This window comes from Heterocephalus glaber, unplaced genomic scaffold, assembly GCF_053883595.1.
Source record: "Heterocephalus glaber isolate CG9 unplaced genomic scaffold, H.glaber_assembly_v1.0 deba00001608, whole genome shotgun sequence".
NCBI classification, from domain to species: Eukaryota; Metazoa; Chordata; class Mammalia; order Rodentia; family Bathyergidae; genus Heterocephalus; species Heterocephalus glaber.
In genome coordinates this window covers 15,270,061-15,290,705 of record NW_028258379.1, presented here as the reverse complement: position 1 = coordinate 15,290,705, position 20,645 = coordinate 15,270,061, and the positions used below count along the sequence as shown (strand labels likewise).

General features: G+C 38.4%; 1 protein-coding gene across 1 annotated transcript in view; it reads left to right on the top strand.

Annotated features, from left to right (window-relative positions):
- The window catches only part of Tmed10 (transmembrane p24 trafficking protein 10), a 36,780-nt gene extending 17,212 nt beyond the window's left edge, over positions 1–19,568 (top strand). The window contains exons 2-5 of the mRNA XM_004837170.3: positions 3,249–3,360; positions 7,048–7,121; positions 15,869–15,995; positions 16,407–19,568. Coding sequence (XP_004837227.1) covers positions 3,249–3,360; positions 7,048–7,121; positions 15,869–15,995; positions 16,407–16,528 — 435 coding nt within the window. The 3' untranslated portion in view covers positions 16,529–19,568. The remainder of the gene's footprint in view (positions 1–3,248; positions 3,361–7,047; positions 7,122–15,868; positions 15,996–16,406) is intronic.
- The last annotated feature ends 1,077 nt before the right edge of the window (positions 19,569–20,645 follow it).

The window sequence follows — 20,645 nt, the reverse complement described above, 5'->3', positions numbered from 1 at the left end:
TGCTTATTCTCTGCTGTCCTTAACTGTTTCGCTTACATTTAAATATTTCTAGCAATCTATAATTCTTACCTTCTCCCTTAAGAATTAAACTAGTGCAGTGATCAAATCTAGAAACTCATTTTACCCCTTAGAGAAATTCTGTTTCTTTGAGTTGAAGTTGTTTGTTTGTTTGTTTGTTTGTTTTTTAAAATTCTATATTGTCTGCAACTTTATAGGAGTCAAATCCAAGTTAAGGTTTTCACATCAGCTCGGAAGATGAAAATCTGTTATACCTGCAATATAAAACTTCCTCTTTATGTTAAGAGTTGTCACTATGGTTTAGGGGACTGCAGAGTAGGGAAGAGAATATCGGGGTGGGTGAAGTGATTATTCTAAAGAAAGGAGTAGCACAACACATTACTTTGGGATTTGATTAGTTTATTTATTTTTTGGTCTTTTGAGACAGGGTCTCACATGTAGTTCAAGCTGGCCTTGAACTCACTATGTAGTCCAGGCTGGCCTCGAACTCATGGCAGTCCTCCTGCCTCAACTTCCCAAGTGCTGGGATTACATTCTTGCACTACCATACTGGGCTTTCAAGAAGTCCTTTTTTCATGCTGTTTCTTTTAGTTGATTACTCAGAAAAAGTATCCAATGATCAGAAGTCCTTTATGAATGTTCAGAACTACATTTTCCCTTGAAGATTGTTTAGCTATTGCTGACTTCAGGGTCTTTACCTTGTGGCTGCCTGCTAATCTCTCTGAAGTGGAGAAAGCAGAATGAATAGTGCTGTGTTCCGCTTGAGAGCACTCTTCAGCTCTCAGATTTGTACTGATCCAAAAAAATCCAAGGATTCTGTTAGTTTTCTTTGCTTTTGTGCATTCCACCTGAGGCCTTCATATTTGCTGTCTCTTCTATCCCAAATGTCTTTACCCCTGTTCTTCCCTCAAATGAGATTGATCCTTTAGGACTCAGGTTATATGTTACCCCCTCCAAGATGCACTGTGATCCTCTGTGATCCCATGACCCTGTGTATATCTCAAGTACTGTAGTCTGCCATTGGCATTGCAATGAAGCTGTCTCATTTCTTTCTTTCTTTAGCTTCATTTTGGTATAATGAACAGAAACTGTGTATATTCAAGGTATACAATATGTTTTTGTATACTTTGTGAAGTGATTGCTATAATCACGTTAATTAATGTATTCCATCACCTCATATAAATAGCAGATATATGAAAAGGTGCCCAGCATCACTGATCATCAGAGAAATACAAATCAAAACCAAAATAAATATTTCTTATCCCTCTCCTTATTTAGACATGTATACCCTTTGAAATCAGGAGCTGTTTTATTCATCCTTGTACCCAGTGATCACCACAGATCTAGTTATCTTAAATGCTCAACAAATTAATAAAGAATGTTGGATAGCAGAAAAAAATAGACTGATATTAGCCACTGTTATTAGGTAATTTAGGAGATGTACTGTAACACCATTTTTATTAACACATCCTTTCAAATTTGTCTTGTGATAATTTTCTTTTGTTACAGGTTTTTTCAAAAACATAATGATATAGTTTTATTATTTTTTACCATAGGTGATATATCCCTTTATAGAAAATTAAAAGAAAATATGAACATATAAAGAGGAAATCTCACCACTCAGAATTTAGCTACCATTAAAAAAGTGCTTTTAAATACAATATGAAGTGAAGTCATTGGATATGTAATCCTTTGCAAAATATAATTATAGGCATTTGATAGAGCACTGAAAAAAAATACAGTATGAGCTTAAATGTGTACTGCTCAATTTTCAGGTTTAAAATTTCGCATATAAAAGAATTATTTTTAAAAATAGCATTAAAACACCTAGTTTAGGGCCGGGGATTTAGCTCAGTGGTTTTGCCGCCTGCTGCACAAGCGCAAGGACCTGAGTTCGATCTCCCGTACCAATAAAATTTTTTTTAAAAACCTAGTTTAATATAATGAAGCCAATGATTTTGTTTTGCATTGCAAAGTGGCTTTCTGTCTCAGGTAATGAAGTATGCCTTTCTCAGGCAGAATTTTTTTTTTTTTTTTGGTACCAGGGATCAAACTCGGGACCTTGCGCTTGTAAGGCAGGCACCAGAAACCACTGAGCTAAATCCCCGTCCCAAAGTATGCCTTTCTCTAAAATAGCCATGCACTCTTAGCTTGGGATCCAGTCTGTTAAATTATTATACAACCCTTGCTCTCTGTCATAACCTTCACTTAACATATATATGCCCCTCCATGTGTGCTTTAACCATTCTTTAGTAGTGGAGCAGTTTCGGTTTGGAGACTAAAGCTAAGAATCTACAAGAAAGAAATAATCATTTATGAAAGCCAAGAATGTCTTTTTCCTGGGTATGGTGGTGCCCACCTGTAATACCAGGGCTCAGGAGATTCAGGTAGGAGGTTCACCATGAGTTCAATCTGGTCTACATAGAGAGCTCAAGGCCAGCCTGAGCTACATAGCAAGACCTGTTTCAAAAAACCAAAAAAGAAAAGTCTTTTTTTAGGAAAAACTTTTTAAGACAGGGTTTGGGATTCTAGTACCTGTGGTTTTTTCTGTGTGGCCACGCTATATAATACATTTCATTTGTTTTTTATGGTGCTAGGGATAGAACCCAGGGCTTCACTCATGGTAAACAAATGCTCTACCACTCAGTTATGTCCCAGCCCTAGGAGAAACTTTTTGTTTATTCCCCGTGTCTTGCTCACACCTCCTGTAGCCACTGACATAATTAACATGCAGTTTGCAGGAGCAGATCTTCCAGATATTCTTCAGTATGTGTGCTGCCTTTTTCTTTTCTCTTTATAATCACGTGTCTTCATTCCATTCTCCACTCCCACTCTAGCTTCATCAAGGTTTATTTTTTAGAAGAAATGTGCTTTTATATCTTTTTCCTCTTGTATATTCTCTTGGTAATTGTCCACTTCCATTTTGTGACATGTCTCTTTATAGGGAATGATGCAAGTGTACATTCTATAAAGTGAAGTTTTGCCCCAAAAAACCCAAACTATAAAAAAAAAACCAAAAAAAACCCCAACTATGTAACTGGATAGATTGGGTGGATCAATTTTTGGTATCCTAAGACATCCTATAGTAGCAATAGATTTTAGCCTTCAGTGTGATGTGATAATGGTAACTATTGACTATCTTGTTTAGGTAACAAGTCTTTCTATCTCCCCAGTTCCTATAAGTACCCTTCCTAAATGCTATTTGTTCCCTGTTACTTTTTTTATTTTAGATCACAGATTCTGCTGGCCATATTCTGTACTCCAAGGAAGATGCATCCAAGGGGAAATTTGCCTTTACCACTGAAGATTATGACATGTTTGAAGTGTGTTTTGAGAGCAAAGGTAAGTACTGTAGTCCAAATGTTTTCTCTGGATTAAGCTTCTCTTCTCCAGCTCTCCAATGTTCTGTGCTATAGTTAGCACTTGATTTCCAGTTTCATTTCAATTTGTTTATTCTAATATGGAGTCCTCATGCCATGTAGCCTTTGGAACGTCTTTGAAAAGATTTTCTAGTTAGAGTAAAAGATTGACAAAATAGAGCACAGAGGATTTTTAGGACGATGAAAATACTCTGTGTGATACTGTAGCAGTAGATACACATCATTATACATCTCTCCCAACATCACATCTGGACTGTACACCTAATTTAAGCTCTGGGCTTTGGGGGATAATGTTGGATAAGTGTAGGTTTATCATTTATAACAGATGCTTCTCTAGTAGGAGATGTTGATCATGGTGGTCTATGCATGTGCTGGGGTGAGAAGAATTAGGACATCTCTGTACCTTCCTCTCCAATTTGCTGTTAACCTGAAATTAACAATACTAAATCTGTTTTTTAAAAAAAGATTATCTATTTTCCAGCCAAATGCACAAAGAGATACAGTATTACTGGAAGGGTCTTTTTACAAAAGAGACCTGTTAGGGCCATGATATCAGCTAAGGGATTATGCTGCCTATGTAGTCTGGGCCCAGACCAGCCAGAAGTCTGGTTTTGTGGTTTCATTTGGGCTTGAAAAATGCTAATATTATGCTCTGACAGATAATCAGAAGACTGTTGTTAGGAAGAGAGTGCTGATCATTTGGACTAGGTATGACTGGGAGTTACTTGGATTCCACAACTTTTTAACTGAGGAAGGAAAAACCAAAATTTGCATTACATCTCTGGGTAATGTCATAATCTGGATTACACTTTGGGTTTAGGAAAGATTGTTCTAGTGTCAGGTTTGGTTTGGCTTGGCTTGGTTTGGTTTGGTTTGGTTTGGTTTGGTTTAGTTTTAGAGACTTGTTTAATGTTCAGAAAGCATCTGTGACTTTAGTCTGTTCCTAATCTTAAGTATGTAGTCTTAATTCTCTTCTTTGAAATTGACCTTTCTACCCAAGCACAGTGACAAACACCCGTAATCCCAGTGGGAGGCTGAGCAGGATGATGATCAGAGGAAGTTCAAGGCCTGCCTGGGGTACACAGTGAGTTCAAACCAGCCTGAACAACGTAGAGAGAATCTGTCTCGCAAAGAAAAGAGAAAGAAATTTACCTTTGTAGTCCCCAAAAGAAATTCTTCATTGTTGTTTGGTTTGGTTTGGTTTTTGATCTTTTGAGGCAGGGTCTCTATGTTGTCCAGGCTAGTCTTGAATTCACTGTGCAACCCAGGCTAGCTTTGATCTTGCAGTGATCCTTCTGCCTCAGCCTCTTGAGTGCTAGGCTTATGGGTATGCACCACTGTACCCAGTTCTTTACTGTCTTCAATGCTATACATAGTAAAGCCTTTGCCCATGCTTCGTGTCTGTCTAAAATATTTTGTTCAGGTTCTGCCTTCAACCAGGTATTCCCTCCTTAATGAAGTTAATCCACAATTCATCTCCTTCCTCCTCTTTGCTCCACACCTGGGATGATCTGAGCCAGTTATTTTGGCTTAATTTTACAAGGCTTTCGCTGGGCATAAAGGCACACATCTATAATCCCAACTGCTTTGGAGGCTGAGGCAAGAGTATTTCAAGATAAATTGCTCAGGCTGGGCAATTTAATAGATCCTGTCTCAAAATAAAAAATAAAAAGGGGGTGAGGATATCTCAGTGGTAGAGCACTTGCCCAACATGAGGGAGGCCCTGGGTTTGATCTTTCAGTACCACCAAAAAATTTTTTTTAAATGCTTTGAATTTTCACTATAGCTGTTGTGTGTATGTATGTCTTTGTTTTGTTTTGTTTTGAGACAGGGTCTCATATGTAGCTCATACTGGCCTTACGTTCACAGCAGTCCTCCTACCTCAGCCTCCCATGTGCTCAGATTACAGGCATGCACTACTGTGCCCAGCTATGTATGTCTTAGATCTCATCAAATTATTTGAAGGCCAAGATTCTATCATTTAAAAGACTCCAGAACAGTTCTAGCTTCCAGTGAGTTTTCAATGAGGAGTTTTGTTTATTAGGTGCTAGAACCCAGAGGCTCAGGCTTGCTAGACAAGTGTTCTGCTACTGAGCTATACCACCGGTACCTCTCCCTTTTTAAAAATGTATATACATTTATTGATTGATGGATTGATTCATTGATTGAGACAGTTTTGCTAAGTTGCCTAGGCTGGCTTTGAACCTGCAGTCTTCCTGCCTCAGCCTTTGGAGTAGCTGGGATTGTAGGACCGCACCACCAAGCCTGGCCTTCAATTAATAGTTTTTTAATTGATTTTAGTCCATTTCAGAAAACATCAATGTTTCAGGCAGCAGAGGGTACAGTGCCATTCTCTGGCTTATGTTCTCAAGAATCCATGTGCTTAACTGGTACTATATTCCCCAAAATTTCTAATTTTGTGTGGGCAGTTTTTTGTTTTATAAATAGGTTAAATCCAGTAGTTTTCTAGGGCTCTTTGAGTCTCCCTTTATCCTACTTGGTGACTTAAGATTAGAACTACTTTTTTGTGTATGTGTGGTACTGGTAATCAAACTCAGGACCTTCTGCTTGCGAGGCAGGCAGCAGTACCACTGAGCTAAATCCCCAGCCCACCAGAATTACTTTTGATCAAATTGAATCAGATTAATTTTTCTAATATGAATGTTGCATTGCTGACCCTGTGATCCCAAGTGATATTTTTCTACCAGGTGTGGTGCACCTGTAATCCCAGCACTAGGGAGGCTGAGGCAGTAGGATAGCCACATACATAGTGAGTTCAAGGCCAGCCTGAGCTACATAGCAAAGCCCTATCTCCAAACAAAACAAACACAAACCAAAAAGTCAATTTTTTTTTTTTTTTTTTTGGTACTGGGGATCGAATTCGGGTCCTTGCACTTCCGCAGCAGGCGGCGAAACCACTGAGCTAAATCCCCGGCCCCTAAATAGTCACTTTTTAAGAAGCATTCCTGAGAATTATACTGTCATTGTAAAATACTTTTTTCCTTGAGCTTTTTTAACTGTTAGAAGATCTTCATGGGAATAGCCCTGTAACATTTTATTGGCCTTTGAAGTAGGCCTTACATTGATCAAAATAATTGAATTAAAGTGGAATAGTTGATAAAAGCTATATTTTTTCCGATACTCAAGTTTATGGTAAGTAAAGTCAAGTTTAGCATATATCCAGTAATCCTAATGAACACGGCCTCTCAGTTTCACAGGGACCTCTCTTCAAATGTAGAAATGTGCATTTCCAGCCTAAATTGGTGCCTGTTCCCTGCTGATCTGTATGACGCTCCATTTCACATGGTTGGGTCTTTGGAGTTTTATTTCTCTGACCAATAAACCTGTGTGTTTTCTCCTCAATTCTGTTTCTCTGTAGTTCAGTTGCAGTATCTCATGTCCTGCCTGCTCAGAGATGTTTGGCAGCAGCATGTTCTTGCTGCTTTCCGGCATCCCACACAGATAGAGGCTTTGTCTGGAATGTTTGTGATTTTAGCCAGAGCCAAGAATTTTCTGCAGCTAAGTAGTGGGAGGAGTTTTGGCTGTTTCCCTCTATCGAGAGGATAGGGTTAGGGAGAGGAAGGGTGGATGGGTGATTTCCCGGAATTTTAAATATTCTACACAATGAATCTTTTGATATCTTTCTCAGGCACAGGGCGGATACCTGACCAACTTGTGATCCTAGACATGAAACATGGAGTAGAGGCGAAGAATTACGAAGAGGTATGTGCTGTTGTGATAGCCAGAGGAGGCAGTAGCGCATGGTGCAGCTCAAGTTTTCTGTGACCTGCTCAGGCCACTGCCTGTGCTTCGCCCAGAGACTGGTTTTCCCAGCAATCACGTGATAACCAGCAATGATCTTATTGATATAAAAAGTTGTTAACAGCCTTGAACAGTAATTCTGGCTGTGCTGTCAGCCAAAGGACTGAACCAGCTGTTCTGTACAAATGTCTGTTGGTGTGATAAAGCCCAAAGCAATATACCTTTAGTTCTCTTAAGGCAGAAACCAGATAGCAACAGTTACACTTTTTAAAAGCTGGGATTCAGTTATGTGTTAACAACCAAGGCTAAGAAAAGTGATTTGTTTTTTAATTCCTAAAATTTCCCCCAGAACTGACAGCTAGGCATAGACTCAGTCCTGTTCAGGTCTGAACAACTGTGGTATCTCTGAGAAACAACAGTATAAACAATAGCTTTTAATTAAAATAATTCCAGACTTTAAAGAAGAGGACAGGATAAAGGAAAAAGCTGTAAGAGACTGGGGATGGTGCTACTGAACAGCGATTGGATGCTGACAAGGAGTATTACAGAGTAATAAAAAATGGCATTTATTTCAGTGACAATGAAGTGGAGCAGTGCATGGGCTAAGGAGAAGGGTGTGCTGGGAATCAAACCCAGAGCCTCACACATGCTGGACAAGTGCTTCACCACTGAGCTACCCCCCAGCCTGAGCATTTTTCATCTCTGTATGACAGACTCTGGGGACAGCACAGAATAGTTTTTCAATTAAATAGCACCGTTGAAAAACCACAAGAACAATTCAGGAGTACAGAATTGATGTTTACAGAAAGATAAAAAGAGTTTTTAACCCAGCCAAACAATATCTGAGGGCATAAGAAGAGGTGGGGTACAGGAAATGTAAACTAAATTAATGAAAGTTGGGGGTTTTTTTGTTTTTTTTTTTTCTTTTTGGTACTGGGGATCGAACTCAGGTTCTTGCACTTGTGGGGCAGGTGGCGGCACCACTGAGCTAAATCCCTGGCCCTGAAAGTTGTTTTTTAAATCACTGAGGAAAATTTTCTTGGGATGATGGACAAGAGAAGTTGCTATGTTTTTGGTCAGGACTTTAGAAGGGAAATATCCTAAAATGGAAGAAGTTTGGAAGTGACTGATTATTTCTGCAGTAGGACGTAGTAATAGAGCAATTACAGCTCTTTAGGTCTTTCCTCTTTTTCCTTGTTCAAGTATTGAATTGAATGAAACCAAATAGAGTTACTTGGAGGTAATAAATAGGAGCAGATGATATAATACTGAATGGAAGACTATTCCTGGTAGAAACTTTGAATTGCTTGTTTCTCCAGGCTAGTTTAGTTGAAAGTACCTACTTTTCTTTTTTCTTTTTCTTTTGTTTTTGGTACCAGGGATCAAACTCGGGACCTTGTGCTTGTGAGGCAGGCAGCAGAGCCACTGAGCTAAATCCCCAGCCCCAAGTTTAGTTGAAAGAAATAAAGCATGACAGCCTCTTTATTTGATAAATTTAAGAGTTTGTTTTTAAACCTTCATGATGAGAAGAATCAGTTATATTTAAATAAGATGATATATGTTAAAGTGCTGTTGTAAGATACAAAACACTAAGAAAAATGTTGTTATATGAGGAGCGAGAATATGACTTCCGTTTTTTGGTTACTACTGCCATTTCCAACCTTCAGCCATTTTCTAAGCAAGCTTTCGTTGTATTCCTACTCTACGAGCTTTACCTGTTTTAAACTTTGTTAGCCAACATGATTGGCTGTCATTAAGGGATATTTATTAAATGACAGGCACCAATGCCCTATTAGACTTGAGACCTGGCTTTTCCTCTCTAAAACAGGTTATATTATTGTAGCTTTACATAAAGAATGATGTGAACACCACTGTCACATATTTTAGACCCCTATGCTTCCTGGAATTTCAGGCTTTGGGAAAGGGGCTTTATCTTTTTTGACCTTCTCCTTAACCCAAGAGGGGAATCCCTAGCAGAAAGGAAACCACATTGCTTCCTTTGCCTGCTTCCTGCTTTGGATGTCTGGCACGTCCTAACCCTTTCTTTACGCACATGGTTACAACACAGCTCTAAGGTTCTGCTTCTTAACTACCACAGACTCCTCCTTGCAACTTTCCTTAATGACCCCACTCCCAGCCCCCAAATAGCTTACCAGACTGAGGCAGAGGAGGATGGGGTGTGACACAAACCAAAGATAGTCCTTTCTCTCCACCCCCATCCACCCCTGGACCAGGAATTGAACTCAGGACCTTGCACTTGCCAGGCAGGAGCAGCACCACTGAAGACAGTCCTTTCTCACTCTGTGGCTGGGCTCCCTTAAACCTTGATTATAAGTAACTGCTAGTTGTCCCTGGCCTAATAATGCGTATGACAAGAACATGGATAATAGAAGCACTGTGTTCCCTGTTTAATTGCTAGAAACTATTGAGCATAAGGCATTTAATTTTAGGCCTTCGAGATAATGGATTTATCCCCAAAGAACTGGACCCTTTGGCATCAGTGTTAAGATCAGAAAGGTAGAACATTTCTTTAACTTTCTTCACTTCCAACACATCTGTCCATTACACATGTGGACTCATAATTCTGAAATCACACATGATCCTGTAAAATTCGGTAGTAATCAGTGTCTTAATATCTGGGCAGAGTACCACATTACCTATCTAAAATGATAGAGTATTTAGTTATGTGAAATTGCTATATAAACACAATACAAATATGAGCTATTATTTGGAAGACGAAATGCTTGCCATATTATAGAGAAGTATAAAACTTGTAGTTTGAATTCTTAAAGGAGGAAGAATGCTAATGCCCTGAAAAATTTTTGATTCCATGTGTTGTGTTCTAAGGACTTCTGATCATTTTCTTGCTTTTGCTCTTCAGAAAGATTCATCTTCTGATTGAATATGTGAATCAATCCATTTTGTCTTACTTTGACCTCTGGGAACTGGAATAGCTTCTGCAGGGTACAGTTGGGGAAATGGAGGCAGTGACTGTCCCACAGAGGAGGTCTCTGACATGTCCTCTGACTCCTGAGCTGTGTGTGTCCCTTTCTGCTGTGAATGTCAGCATTTTCATAAGTCCTGTTTTGTCTAGGGCTTTGATTAGCCTGTTTTGCTGTCCACAGATACACCAAAACACAGCACTGGAAGCCCCTGCTGAAGACTTTCCCAAAGTTCTTTTTTGCTGAATGCCTTCAGGAGGGAGGAACTCTGCTTCCATACAGTAGATCCAGAATCCCTTTCTTGACATAAGTTCAGTGAAAGAACATGAGTAAGGCACCTAACACCTAGCTGGTCAGTTCAGTGGATTTGGATTCCTTTTCTTCTACCCATTGTGAAAACGACGAAATGTCCATGACAGAATAAACAGGGTCTTTTTAATTTTTCTGTGGCCCTAAGCTTGGCAGTATTATCTTGGCTTACATTGCCCCCACCCTGGCATTTTGAACTTCTGTGACTAGACCTATGATTCATGTGACCCCTCTATTGCCAGGAGCAAATGGATTTGTCTTTGGATGTCTTTCTGTTGTCTTTACCCTGATGGTGTTAGACTAGATGGTCTTTACATTTCTTTCTGTGCCTTTGGAGTTCATGGAGGCCATGGTGGGGAATATGGAGGCAGTAAATTAATTTAACTGAATTTGGCTTGCTTTGAGAATTTTCTTATGTTTTTTGTTTGTTTGCTTGCTTTTGTAGTAGAAGATTGAACCCAGGGCCTTTGCATTGAGATATATCCCCAGATGGTTTTTTTTTTTTTTTTTTTGAGACAGCATCTTACTAAGTAGTTCAGGCTGACCTTGCGCTCACTATGTAGCCCAGGCTGGCCTCAAACTCACAGTGATCCTCCTGCCTCAGCCTCCAGAGTGTTGGGATTGCAGGTGTGCACCACTACACTTAGCTCTAAATTTTTATTTTTCTTGGTACATGTTTGTAGTACATAATGATTACATGCCCTGTGGGGAGGTGGCACATGTGCATATTACATCTTAATTCTTTTTTTCATCCCCTTCCCCTCCCCTCCTTCCCCCCTTGTGTTTTATTTTGAAACTAGGTCTCAGTAAATTGCCTGGCTGAGCTCAAACTTGCAATCCTCCTGCCTCAGCCTCCCAGAATTATAGGCATGTGCCATCACACCGGGCCTCTCATGGATCTTGAGGCTCCATCAAGGAAGAGAATAGAGATTCTCTAGAAGATGGATTCTCACCTGTGTTTTAGGAAGCAGTTGTTTTAGAGTTCATACCTTTCCTTGGTAGTTACGTGTAACTGAATTCTTTGAATCATCATTAGAGTGGTAGATTTGGATATGGTTTAGGAAAAGTTTGATCTGCTATTTTTCAGGTGTTGTGCAGGATTTTTCCAAGCAGTTCTGACATGTGAGTGATAGGTATTGTGGTGGAAAGGGATTTCTCCTGGGTGGTGGGCCTCATGCAGATGAGTATCGAGTGAAAACAAATGTGCTCTTAGCATGGAGGGAGCACTTGCTTTAGGAGGCCAGCAGCACTTACTACTATGAGAAGCTTGTCTTCTTTGAAAATAATGTGAACAAGTCAGTTATAATTGTAGCAGTTTGTTAATATGACAGCAGATGATTGTTAATTGTGTGACACAATTTAAGTGTCGTAAGGCTGTAGGGAAGAGGGAATCAAAATGGGTAGGAATTGTTGAAGGTCCTTCATGGTTATGTCCAGAAAGAGGATTGGGTGCAGGGAGTGTGTATGCTTCTTGAAGGCAGGGATTCTAGTGTTTTACAGCAGAGTTTTGCAGTTTTGATGAAAGCTTTGGTCATCCTGGATCAGAAGCTAAGAGACCAGGGTGCTGCTGATCTTGGTCTGCCATCTAAAGGACTGAATAATGGTATGGAATCTTGAGTTTCCTCTTTGTAGAATGAGGAGCACATTCCAAAATGAAGCCCCTTGTAGCTCTAACATTCTTTGGTTATTAGTGACTGCAACTAGCAAGAGTAGTGCCGCCTCCTAGTGGAGGACCTGTGGTACATACCATCATATGTCCTGCTTTTATCAAGCAGTTTGCAAATGGGCCTCATGCTTCCAGTGGAAGAAAGTAGGCGGCTAGGAAAATACCAGCCCGTCTCTGTGAAACGTGTAATTTGGTGTTCTTTACAGACACTCTGAGCATTCAATCAAATCCTTAGAAGAGCATAATAACCGTTAGTGGAGATTTTGATATTAAGGTTTTCTTTAACTTTTTGTACTGACTACAATATAAAGTCTTGATATACATTGACTGCTTAGTCCTGGGCAGTTGAAGAGTCTTCATGAGAATACTTCACAGAATTTGTTTAAAAATTTTGCCCAATTCCCTTTAAAAATGAGAACATACTTTGGGAAAACTAGGAAGTTTATCCTTGTACACTAGTATAATTTGTTTGAATCACTTCTGATTCAGGAAAATCTTAGTATAGTAATCTGATTTGTTTTTCTTTCTTTCTTTTTAAATTTTGAGATAGAGTCTCGCTAAGTCTTCCTACCTCAGCCTCCCAATGTGCTGGAATTATAGTTGCACCACCATGCCTGGCATCATCAAATTTCTAGTACCTGCCAAATGAAATATATACTCAGATAGACTTGGGTTTCAGTCCCAGCTCTACCATATTCTGAGACCTTGGAAAGTTATTTAACATTCTGAGCCATAATTTCATCATCTGAAAACCTTAAAGATAATATGACTTATTTTCTAGGGTTTGGAGTTGAATGAAATTGTTATTTTGATTTCCAGATTTAGGTTAAACATAGACTTACAGCCATGACTGTTATTTATCACTGAGTATTCATAACATGTTAAATGGTTGTAATGGCAAGTTAGTTTTCAGTCTTGTTTAGTCCCTCAGGGTTTCTTTTTAAGTTTTCTAGATTTTAAATTAATATCAAGAGCAAAGCAGTTATTGGACAAAAATCCTTTTTAGGAAATAAGACCTTCATCCCACTAATAAAAGTCTGAAAATAACTTCCTGAAGGAAGGATGGGATTCAGTATAGATTTTATTTATTTATTTATTTTTTGGTGTTTTGAGACAAGGTCTCACTCTGTAATTCAGGCTTGCCTTGAACTCACTATGTAGCTTAGGCTGGCATTGAGCTCACTGCAATCCTCCTGCCTCAGCCTCCCAAGTGCTGGGATTGCAGACATCAGCCACCACGCCTGGCCAGTATAGATTTTATAGAGGCAATGAAATTGACTTGAAAGATGGGAATTCAACTGTTTGGTTATAAATAGAAGTATGCAGTCCAGAGTAACCTATGCTAGAAGAGGGTTGGGGTTAGAATGATTAAGTAGACAGTGTGGGATGCTAATGATATGAAATACCATGCAACATTAATGTGACTCCTCAAGCATTGGTGTTTTTGGAAATATCTTATTAAGTGAAAAGAAATAAGCCATGGAATAATGTATAGTAAAGTCCCATTTATAAATATATTTTAAATTCTATTTTTCGTATATACTTACATATAAAAGCTTGAATAGTAGGTATCTTTTAATAAGGTCTGGAAATATATATACCAAGTTCGTAACCATAGTTACCTGTGAAAGGGAAGGTGGGATTTGGGAACTGAGGAACTATGAAGGTAGACTTTTGGTTTTTATTCTTTTTGCTTCTGAATAGTTAAATGTTTTAGCAGGAAAATATACTTATGCTTAAACAACTAAAAAATAAATAGTGGAAAAGTATTGGGAATGAGTGTTTTGGACAGTAATCTACAAAGTCCATCTTCAGTTGCACTTTTAATTCCATCTTGCTTTTTAGCCAAAAAAATTAATTTTATAAAATAAAAATGTACTTAATATAAATATCTCCCTTCCCACAGCTGGCAGAGGCACAGACATAGTTTCATTTCCAGTTCCTTTTCCAAGTTTCTATTTCTATTTAAGGAGTCTTAAATGCTTTATGTCTAAGAAGTTTCATGCCATTGATTTTATACTATCTCATTCAGGAAGTTTTGGAGGAGGAAGTAAGAGCAGGAGGGAAGAAGTTAAATAGACTAAGGTTCAGCTTGTTATGTATCTCTTATATTGGTATCTTTTCCTTGAGGAACTTTTTTCTCTTCAGCTCTGTATGAAATCAGGCAACCAATATAGACTCTAGCTTAATGGTGAACCTGGCATTTGAGCACTCAGCTAGGAAAGTTAGTTTTAGTGCATTCACCATTGATGCAATTGTTCACCCAAACAAACTGCTCTGCAGCTGCCAGCCCCATTAACTCTAGCCAACATTGTACAGATGTAAGAAATGTATATCTAGTGAAAGAAAAGTTAGGTGTCTTATCATAAATCCTTCACAACTTTTTTGTTTGTATGTTTTTGTGGTGCTGGAGGTTGAACCTAGGGCCTTGCAGATGACAGGCAAGCATTCTACCACTGAGCTACACCTCCAGGAGCCCATCACATTTTTTATGTATTTTATATACTCAATTTTTATATCCCTAGCTTGATAGATATTTCTAGTTTAATATTAAGTAGTATTTGTCTTGTTCTTCACATCCTGTATAGAAGATACATAAGCAAAAAGAACAGAGAAGACACCCTGAAACCTTTCCCACTTATCCCATGTTAACTACTGTAACAGTTAGAAAGAACAAGGACAGTGAATTGGACAAAAGAGATGAGAAAATTCTATGGAGAATGTACAATAAATAGGGAATGAATAAGCAGATACAGAGGCAGAATTATTGAAGAATTCCCTGTGTGGAAAAAAAGAGCCACAGGTATGTAAGAGTTTTCAGATCAGAAAAGCTCTTTTAGTTCATCTCATTTTAAAGCAAATCATGAGCTGAGCACAGCACACATCTATAGTCTCAGCTATTTGGAAGGCTTGCTTGACCCCAGGACTTAAGGGCCAGCCTGGACAACGTAGCAAGACCTGTGTAGAAGGGGTAGGGCAGGATTAGAGGCACCATGCCTGCCTTCACAGTTACTATATTAATAAAATTATTTGACATGAGTGGAAGGGCAAAGCAAAGTGTTTTATTAAAGCCAGAAATGGCCGGGTGTGGTGGCACACACCTGTAATCCCAGTATTTGGGAGGCTGAGACAAGAGGATCGCTCTGAGTTCAAGACCAGCCTGGGCTACATAGTGAGGTTCAAGGCCAGCTGGAATTACAGAACAAGACCCTGTCTCCAAAAAATAAACCAAAAAAACCCTAGTCAGGCCAGAAGTCTAGGGAAAACAATATTATCTTACTTTACAGCTTTCAGTATTATAATATTTCTAAAGAGGTTTAAGTAAAAATTAAAGTATTAAAAAAGTCTGAAATGGAAAGATATAGTTTGTAGGGAAAGGTAGAAGGCCAACTTTTAAAATACATTAGGATGATTAACAGCAGAGAATTTAAATCTAGTAAACTTCTAAAAAGACTTCTCTGTTGTCTTCTGTTTTTTTTTGTTTTTGTTTTTGTTTTGGTACTCGTGGTCAAACTCGGGTCCTTGCACTTGCGCAACAGGCGGCAAAACTACTGAGCTAAATCCCCACCCCTTGTTTTGGTGTTTTGAGGCAGAGTCTCACTATGTAGTTCAGGCTGCCCTTGAACTCATTATGTAGGCCTGACTGGACTCAAACTCATGGCAATCTTCCTGCCTCCCCTCTCAAATGCTGGGATTACAGACTTTGCAGCACCACGCTCAGCTCTGTTTCCTTATGTTTATGACAGGAACAGTTTTTTCTGAAAGTGGATTCCTACTCCTTTCTTTTCCAGATTGCAAAAGTGGAGAAGCTCAAACCACTAGAAGTGGAGCTACGACGCCTAGAAGACCTTTCTGAGTCCATTGTTAACGATTTTGCCTACATGAAGAAGAGAGAGGAGGAGATGCGTGATACCAATGGTGAGAGGAAAGCAGTTCTTCTTTATAAATAAGTGACCCAGAAAGGAGACAGAGTTCCCAAACATGAAATTATGGGAGTAATCTTTTCTCAGTTTTGCACATGTGGAGTATATAGAAGGAAAATCGTTTGCTTCAGTATTATTGCTGCTAAAATATAAATTGTTAGACTTTAAGGAGAATGGAGTTTTGTTCTGTGATATGCAGTTGGCATATTGACAGTTGGCTTATAGTATATCAAGTTGATAGCACTAATCTTTGTAATTTTTAACATTTATAAATAGAATTGATTTATTGATTGTCCGAAACCCTCCTATCAGACCTAGAGTTAATTAATTGCCTTTTCCCCAGGCCATTGTCTAGCCAGCTGCAGAGGCTTGACTTCATTACCTTTACAATGTTTTTGTTTTTTAGAGTCAACAAACACCCGGGTCCTGTATTTCAGCATCTTTTCAATGTTCTGCCTTATCGGACTAGCCACTTGGCAGGTCTTCTACCTGCGTCGCTTCTTCAAGGCCAAGAAGTTGATTGAGTAATGAGGCTCAGTCAGTCCCCTCCCCACTGGAATCCCAGCCAGCAGAACATCGCTGGAATGTGCCTGGCCCAGGGCCTCCGACCAACAGCACCATCAAGGCACGTTGGCACTTTCTTGCCAGAACTGATCTCCTGGTGTGGGAGGACAGGGGCCACCACCTGCACCCAAAAGTCAATGAGGGACTTCTTTTAACTTGGTAGGATTTGAATTGGTTTTGTAACAGTAGGACTGTTATTAGAGTCACCTACAACAAAAAAGAGAGGTTACCTAGATAATGCCAGAGCCGGCATTCATCCTGGGTTTCCTCATGTGATCAGTTTGAACCGTTTGCTTTCCTTCTCCCACCTGCTCACCAACTTGGGCTTTCACTCTAATTCTCTTGATTTGTATGCCCACATGGAACTCGTTTCATACGGATTGTCATCTTTGGGTTTTCTTGTGAAAACACCGTGAACTTTGTCTTTGCCCTTAGCTGAAAAGTTTCCATAGCTTCTGGTGATACTTTTCATAATTTCATTCTCTTAAAAGGGTCATGGATGTGACACCTCCTAAAAGGGAGGTTTGTTCTGCAGATAAACTCTTATTAAAGAAAATCTCATTTTAGATTTAAAATATTTATGCTAAACTGCTTGAACTTTGTTCATGTTAGTTCTATGCAATTTCATCATGGGTAGATTCATATGACCGTTGCAAGAGACAGTACAGTTCCATCACATAGATTCTTTATGCTGCCCTCATAGAGCCACAGCCAACCCCCTTCCCTAACCTCTGGCAACTATGAATCTGTTCACTATCTCTATAATTTTGTCATTTAAAAAATGTTACATAAGTGGAATCATATAGAATATGACCTTTTGAGATTGACATTTGTCATTTAACACAGTTCCCAGGAAATTCATCCAAGTTGTGGCATGTATTGATACTTTGTTCCTTTTTATTGCTTAGTAATGTTCCATGGTTGTGAATGTACTGAAGTTTAACCTATTCACCCACTGAAGGACATACAGTTTGTTTTCAGTTTGGGGCCCTTCCTAATAAAACTTTTGTGAGCATTTGTGTATAGGTTTTGTATAAACATAAATTTCCATTTCTCTGGGATAAATGCCCCAAAAGGGCAATTGCTGAAAGGTTGTGTGGTAACCATGTTTAGTTTTGTACAAAACCTCCCTATTTTTCCAGAGTGGCTGTACCATTTTACATTTCCACTAGCAGTGTGTTACTGATCCAGTCTCCTCATTCTTACCAGCATTTGGCATTATTACTATTTTTTTTAATATTAGCCATTTGAATAGTATGTGTAATATCACAGTTTTAATTTGCATTTTCCTAATGGTTAATGATGTTGAACATCTTTTCGTGTGTTTGTTTTCTTTTTTTTTTTTTTTCGTGTGTGTGTTTTCCATCTGTATGTCCTTTTCTGTGACATGTGTCTTTTTTCCATTTTCTAATTGGTCGTTTGTTGTTTTTACTATTGAATTTTGAGAATTCCTTATATATCCTAGATACAAGTCCTCCATCAGATATGTAGTTGTTTGGATTTGTAACATAACTTCTACTGAGGAAAAATAAATCACCGCTTCTTTTTTGCATGGCCAGTCACTGACTTCGTTCCCATCCTCATGTGTTCTGTCTAGAGAATTAAGACATGTGAGGTATAAAATAGACATCTAGGAAGGCTATGGAGAGAGTAGATACTTGGAAGTGTATGTGAAAGCAAAGCCAAGAATAACTCGTGGGAGTTGGAGGTGCCTAATAGCCAATACCAATGTAAAAAGAGAAAAGCTGGGGCTGGGCCTGTCACTCAGTGGTAGAGCTCTGTTGTGTAGCATGCACCAAGCCCTGGGTTTGATCTCTTAGCACTACCCCAAAAAATGTGGATAAAAATGACCATGTTCATAAACAGGAAAATAATCACTTGAAGTCTTTCTCACTTCCCCCAGGAAAGTAGGTGTGAGTTTACACTTTTTATAATCTCTTTTTAACCTACTGACTGTTACAGGACTTTTGTAATTGCAGTGACAAGAATTACTGGATCTAGAGCCACATCACTTGCAGTGAAGAAAAAGAATATTGAAAATATCAAAGAACACTATTGTGTTAACCTGGATAAAAAGTACGGAGGTAAAAGAAGAGTAGTTTATGCTATTAAAGTCTCAGGCTGTTCCGTTAATGTTCCAGTTACTGTGAATCCAAAAGCCTTTTTTTCCACCCTTTCACTCCTGTAAATCCCTCTTGTGGAGTAAAAGTGGTTTTCTCATTACTTGTGCAACATTGCCATCTGCTGTTGAGAAGTGATAGGTACTGCTTCTGTGAAGTTGGCAGTAGATTCCTTGCCATAGGCACAGCAGATGTGAAAATCCGTCACATTAATATATATTAAACGACAGAGGATGCATCCAAGTAGGGAAAAGAATAAGCAAACTTGTGTCTTAAGATCCAGGCTGGGAAGTTTCAATGTGAAATCCTAGTCTGTACCATTACTAACATGAGACTCATATTTCTGATTTGTGCCTTCCCCCCTTTTAGAAGCAGTGAAAGCTACTCTGTTAGTTATGGTCTTCTGTGCTGAAAAATGTCAAAGAAGAAAATAGAAGATAATATATTGCTGATGTTTATGTTTTCAATTCTGACTCTAAATTTAAGGAACTGAAATTCTTCTCTGTCCCTTCCTGTTTCTCATGCCAAAAATATCAACTCAGACATTTGTGCTTTTTATGTATAAGTTAATTGATGGTAAACCTTGATTTTTAATCTAAAAAATAGAAGTATTTTCTTTTGATACCAGGCTAATACCAGAGCAAATCAGCTTTAGGAATGTTATCTACCTTCTTCCATTTTTAGTATAGTGCTTAAAATAATCTGTATGAGATAAATGAGAATCATACAATTTAGGTGTGCTTTGTTATATGTCATGAACCCCCATCAAAGCCACTTTTCTTTGTTTAATAGAAAGAAGCATGCAAATTTATACAGGTGCACTTCTAAGTGTTGGATTGGGAATTTTTGTGTAATTTTTCTGAAATAAAGGCCAGCAGAAACCATTTTAGGTGTATTTTTTGTTATTCTTGAGTACCTCTTTGTCTGGATTAGCAACAATTTCTTCATATTACTCAATTTTAAAGTATAGCAAATGATACCTGATGAGTAGAGGAAAATATATTGTCCTTAATTTACTCCAGATGAGTAAATTCCATATGAGCTAGTAAAAGCTTATATTTTTATTTAAAAAAAAATATATATATATATATATATATATATATATATATATATAAATACTTAGTTACATGTCCTCAGAAAGACCAAATAGGATTCCATAAGACAAGCATTCTCTATAGCTTTTTTGGAAACTGCTATTGGAATTATTCCTCCAGAGAGCCTTCTCCCTTGCCATCTATTCCTAAAACATCCCTCCCAGTTTAGAATCCTTTTGAACTTGCCCATCACATTTATGCAAAAAACTACCCTAGGAAATATAGGCCATTTTCTCCTTTTCACTTAATAGTCTAGGGCCAGGGATTTAGCTCAGTGGTTCCGCCGCCTGCCTCACAAGCACAAGGACCCAAGTTCGATCCCCGGTACCACAAAAAACAAAAACTTAGTAGTCTAACATTTTTCCACAAAGCTTCTTTCTGAGCCAACATGAAGTGCTTTACATATTCACTGGATGGCCTCTTACCTCTATTCTAAAAATAAAAAAATAGAATTTGCTAGTAAATCCATAGTTTACTATGAACAGTGGTTCTTCATATTTGGGTATAAGTATTTTAACATCAAAAATGCTTGTCATTGATTTTATTTTTTCCTGGTACTGGAGACTGAACCCAAGGCCTCATGCATCCTCAGCAAGTGAACTCTGTCCCCAGACTGATGTTTACTTTTAGACAACATAAATAATGAATGAATTCAGCAAAACTTGTTAATGAATTTAATGCTCTTCATGGTAACTTATTCAATTGTCCCCTGTGCTATGGTGTACTAGAGTGGTATCCCATTGTTAGTCACATGTATAATTTTAAAATTTCTAGAACCACATTAAAAAGGTAAAATGAAATACATGAATTTAAATTTTAATAATACAATCCGCTGTGCATTTTACAGCCACAGCAATTCTGCATTCA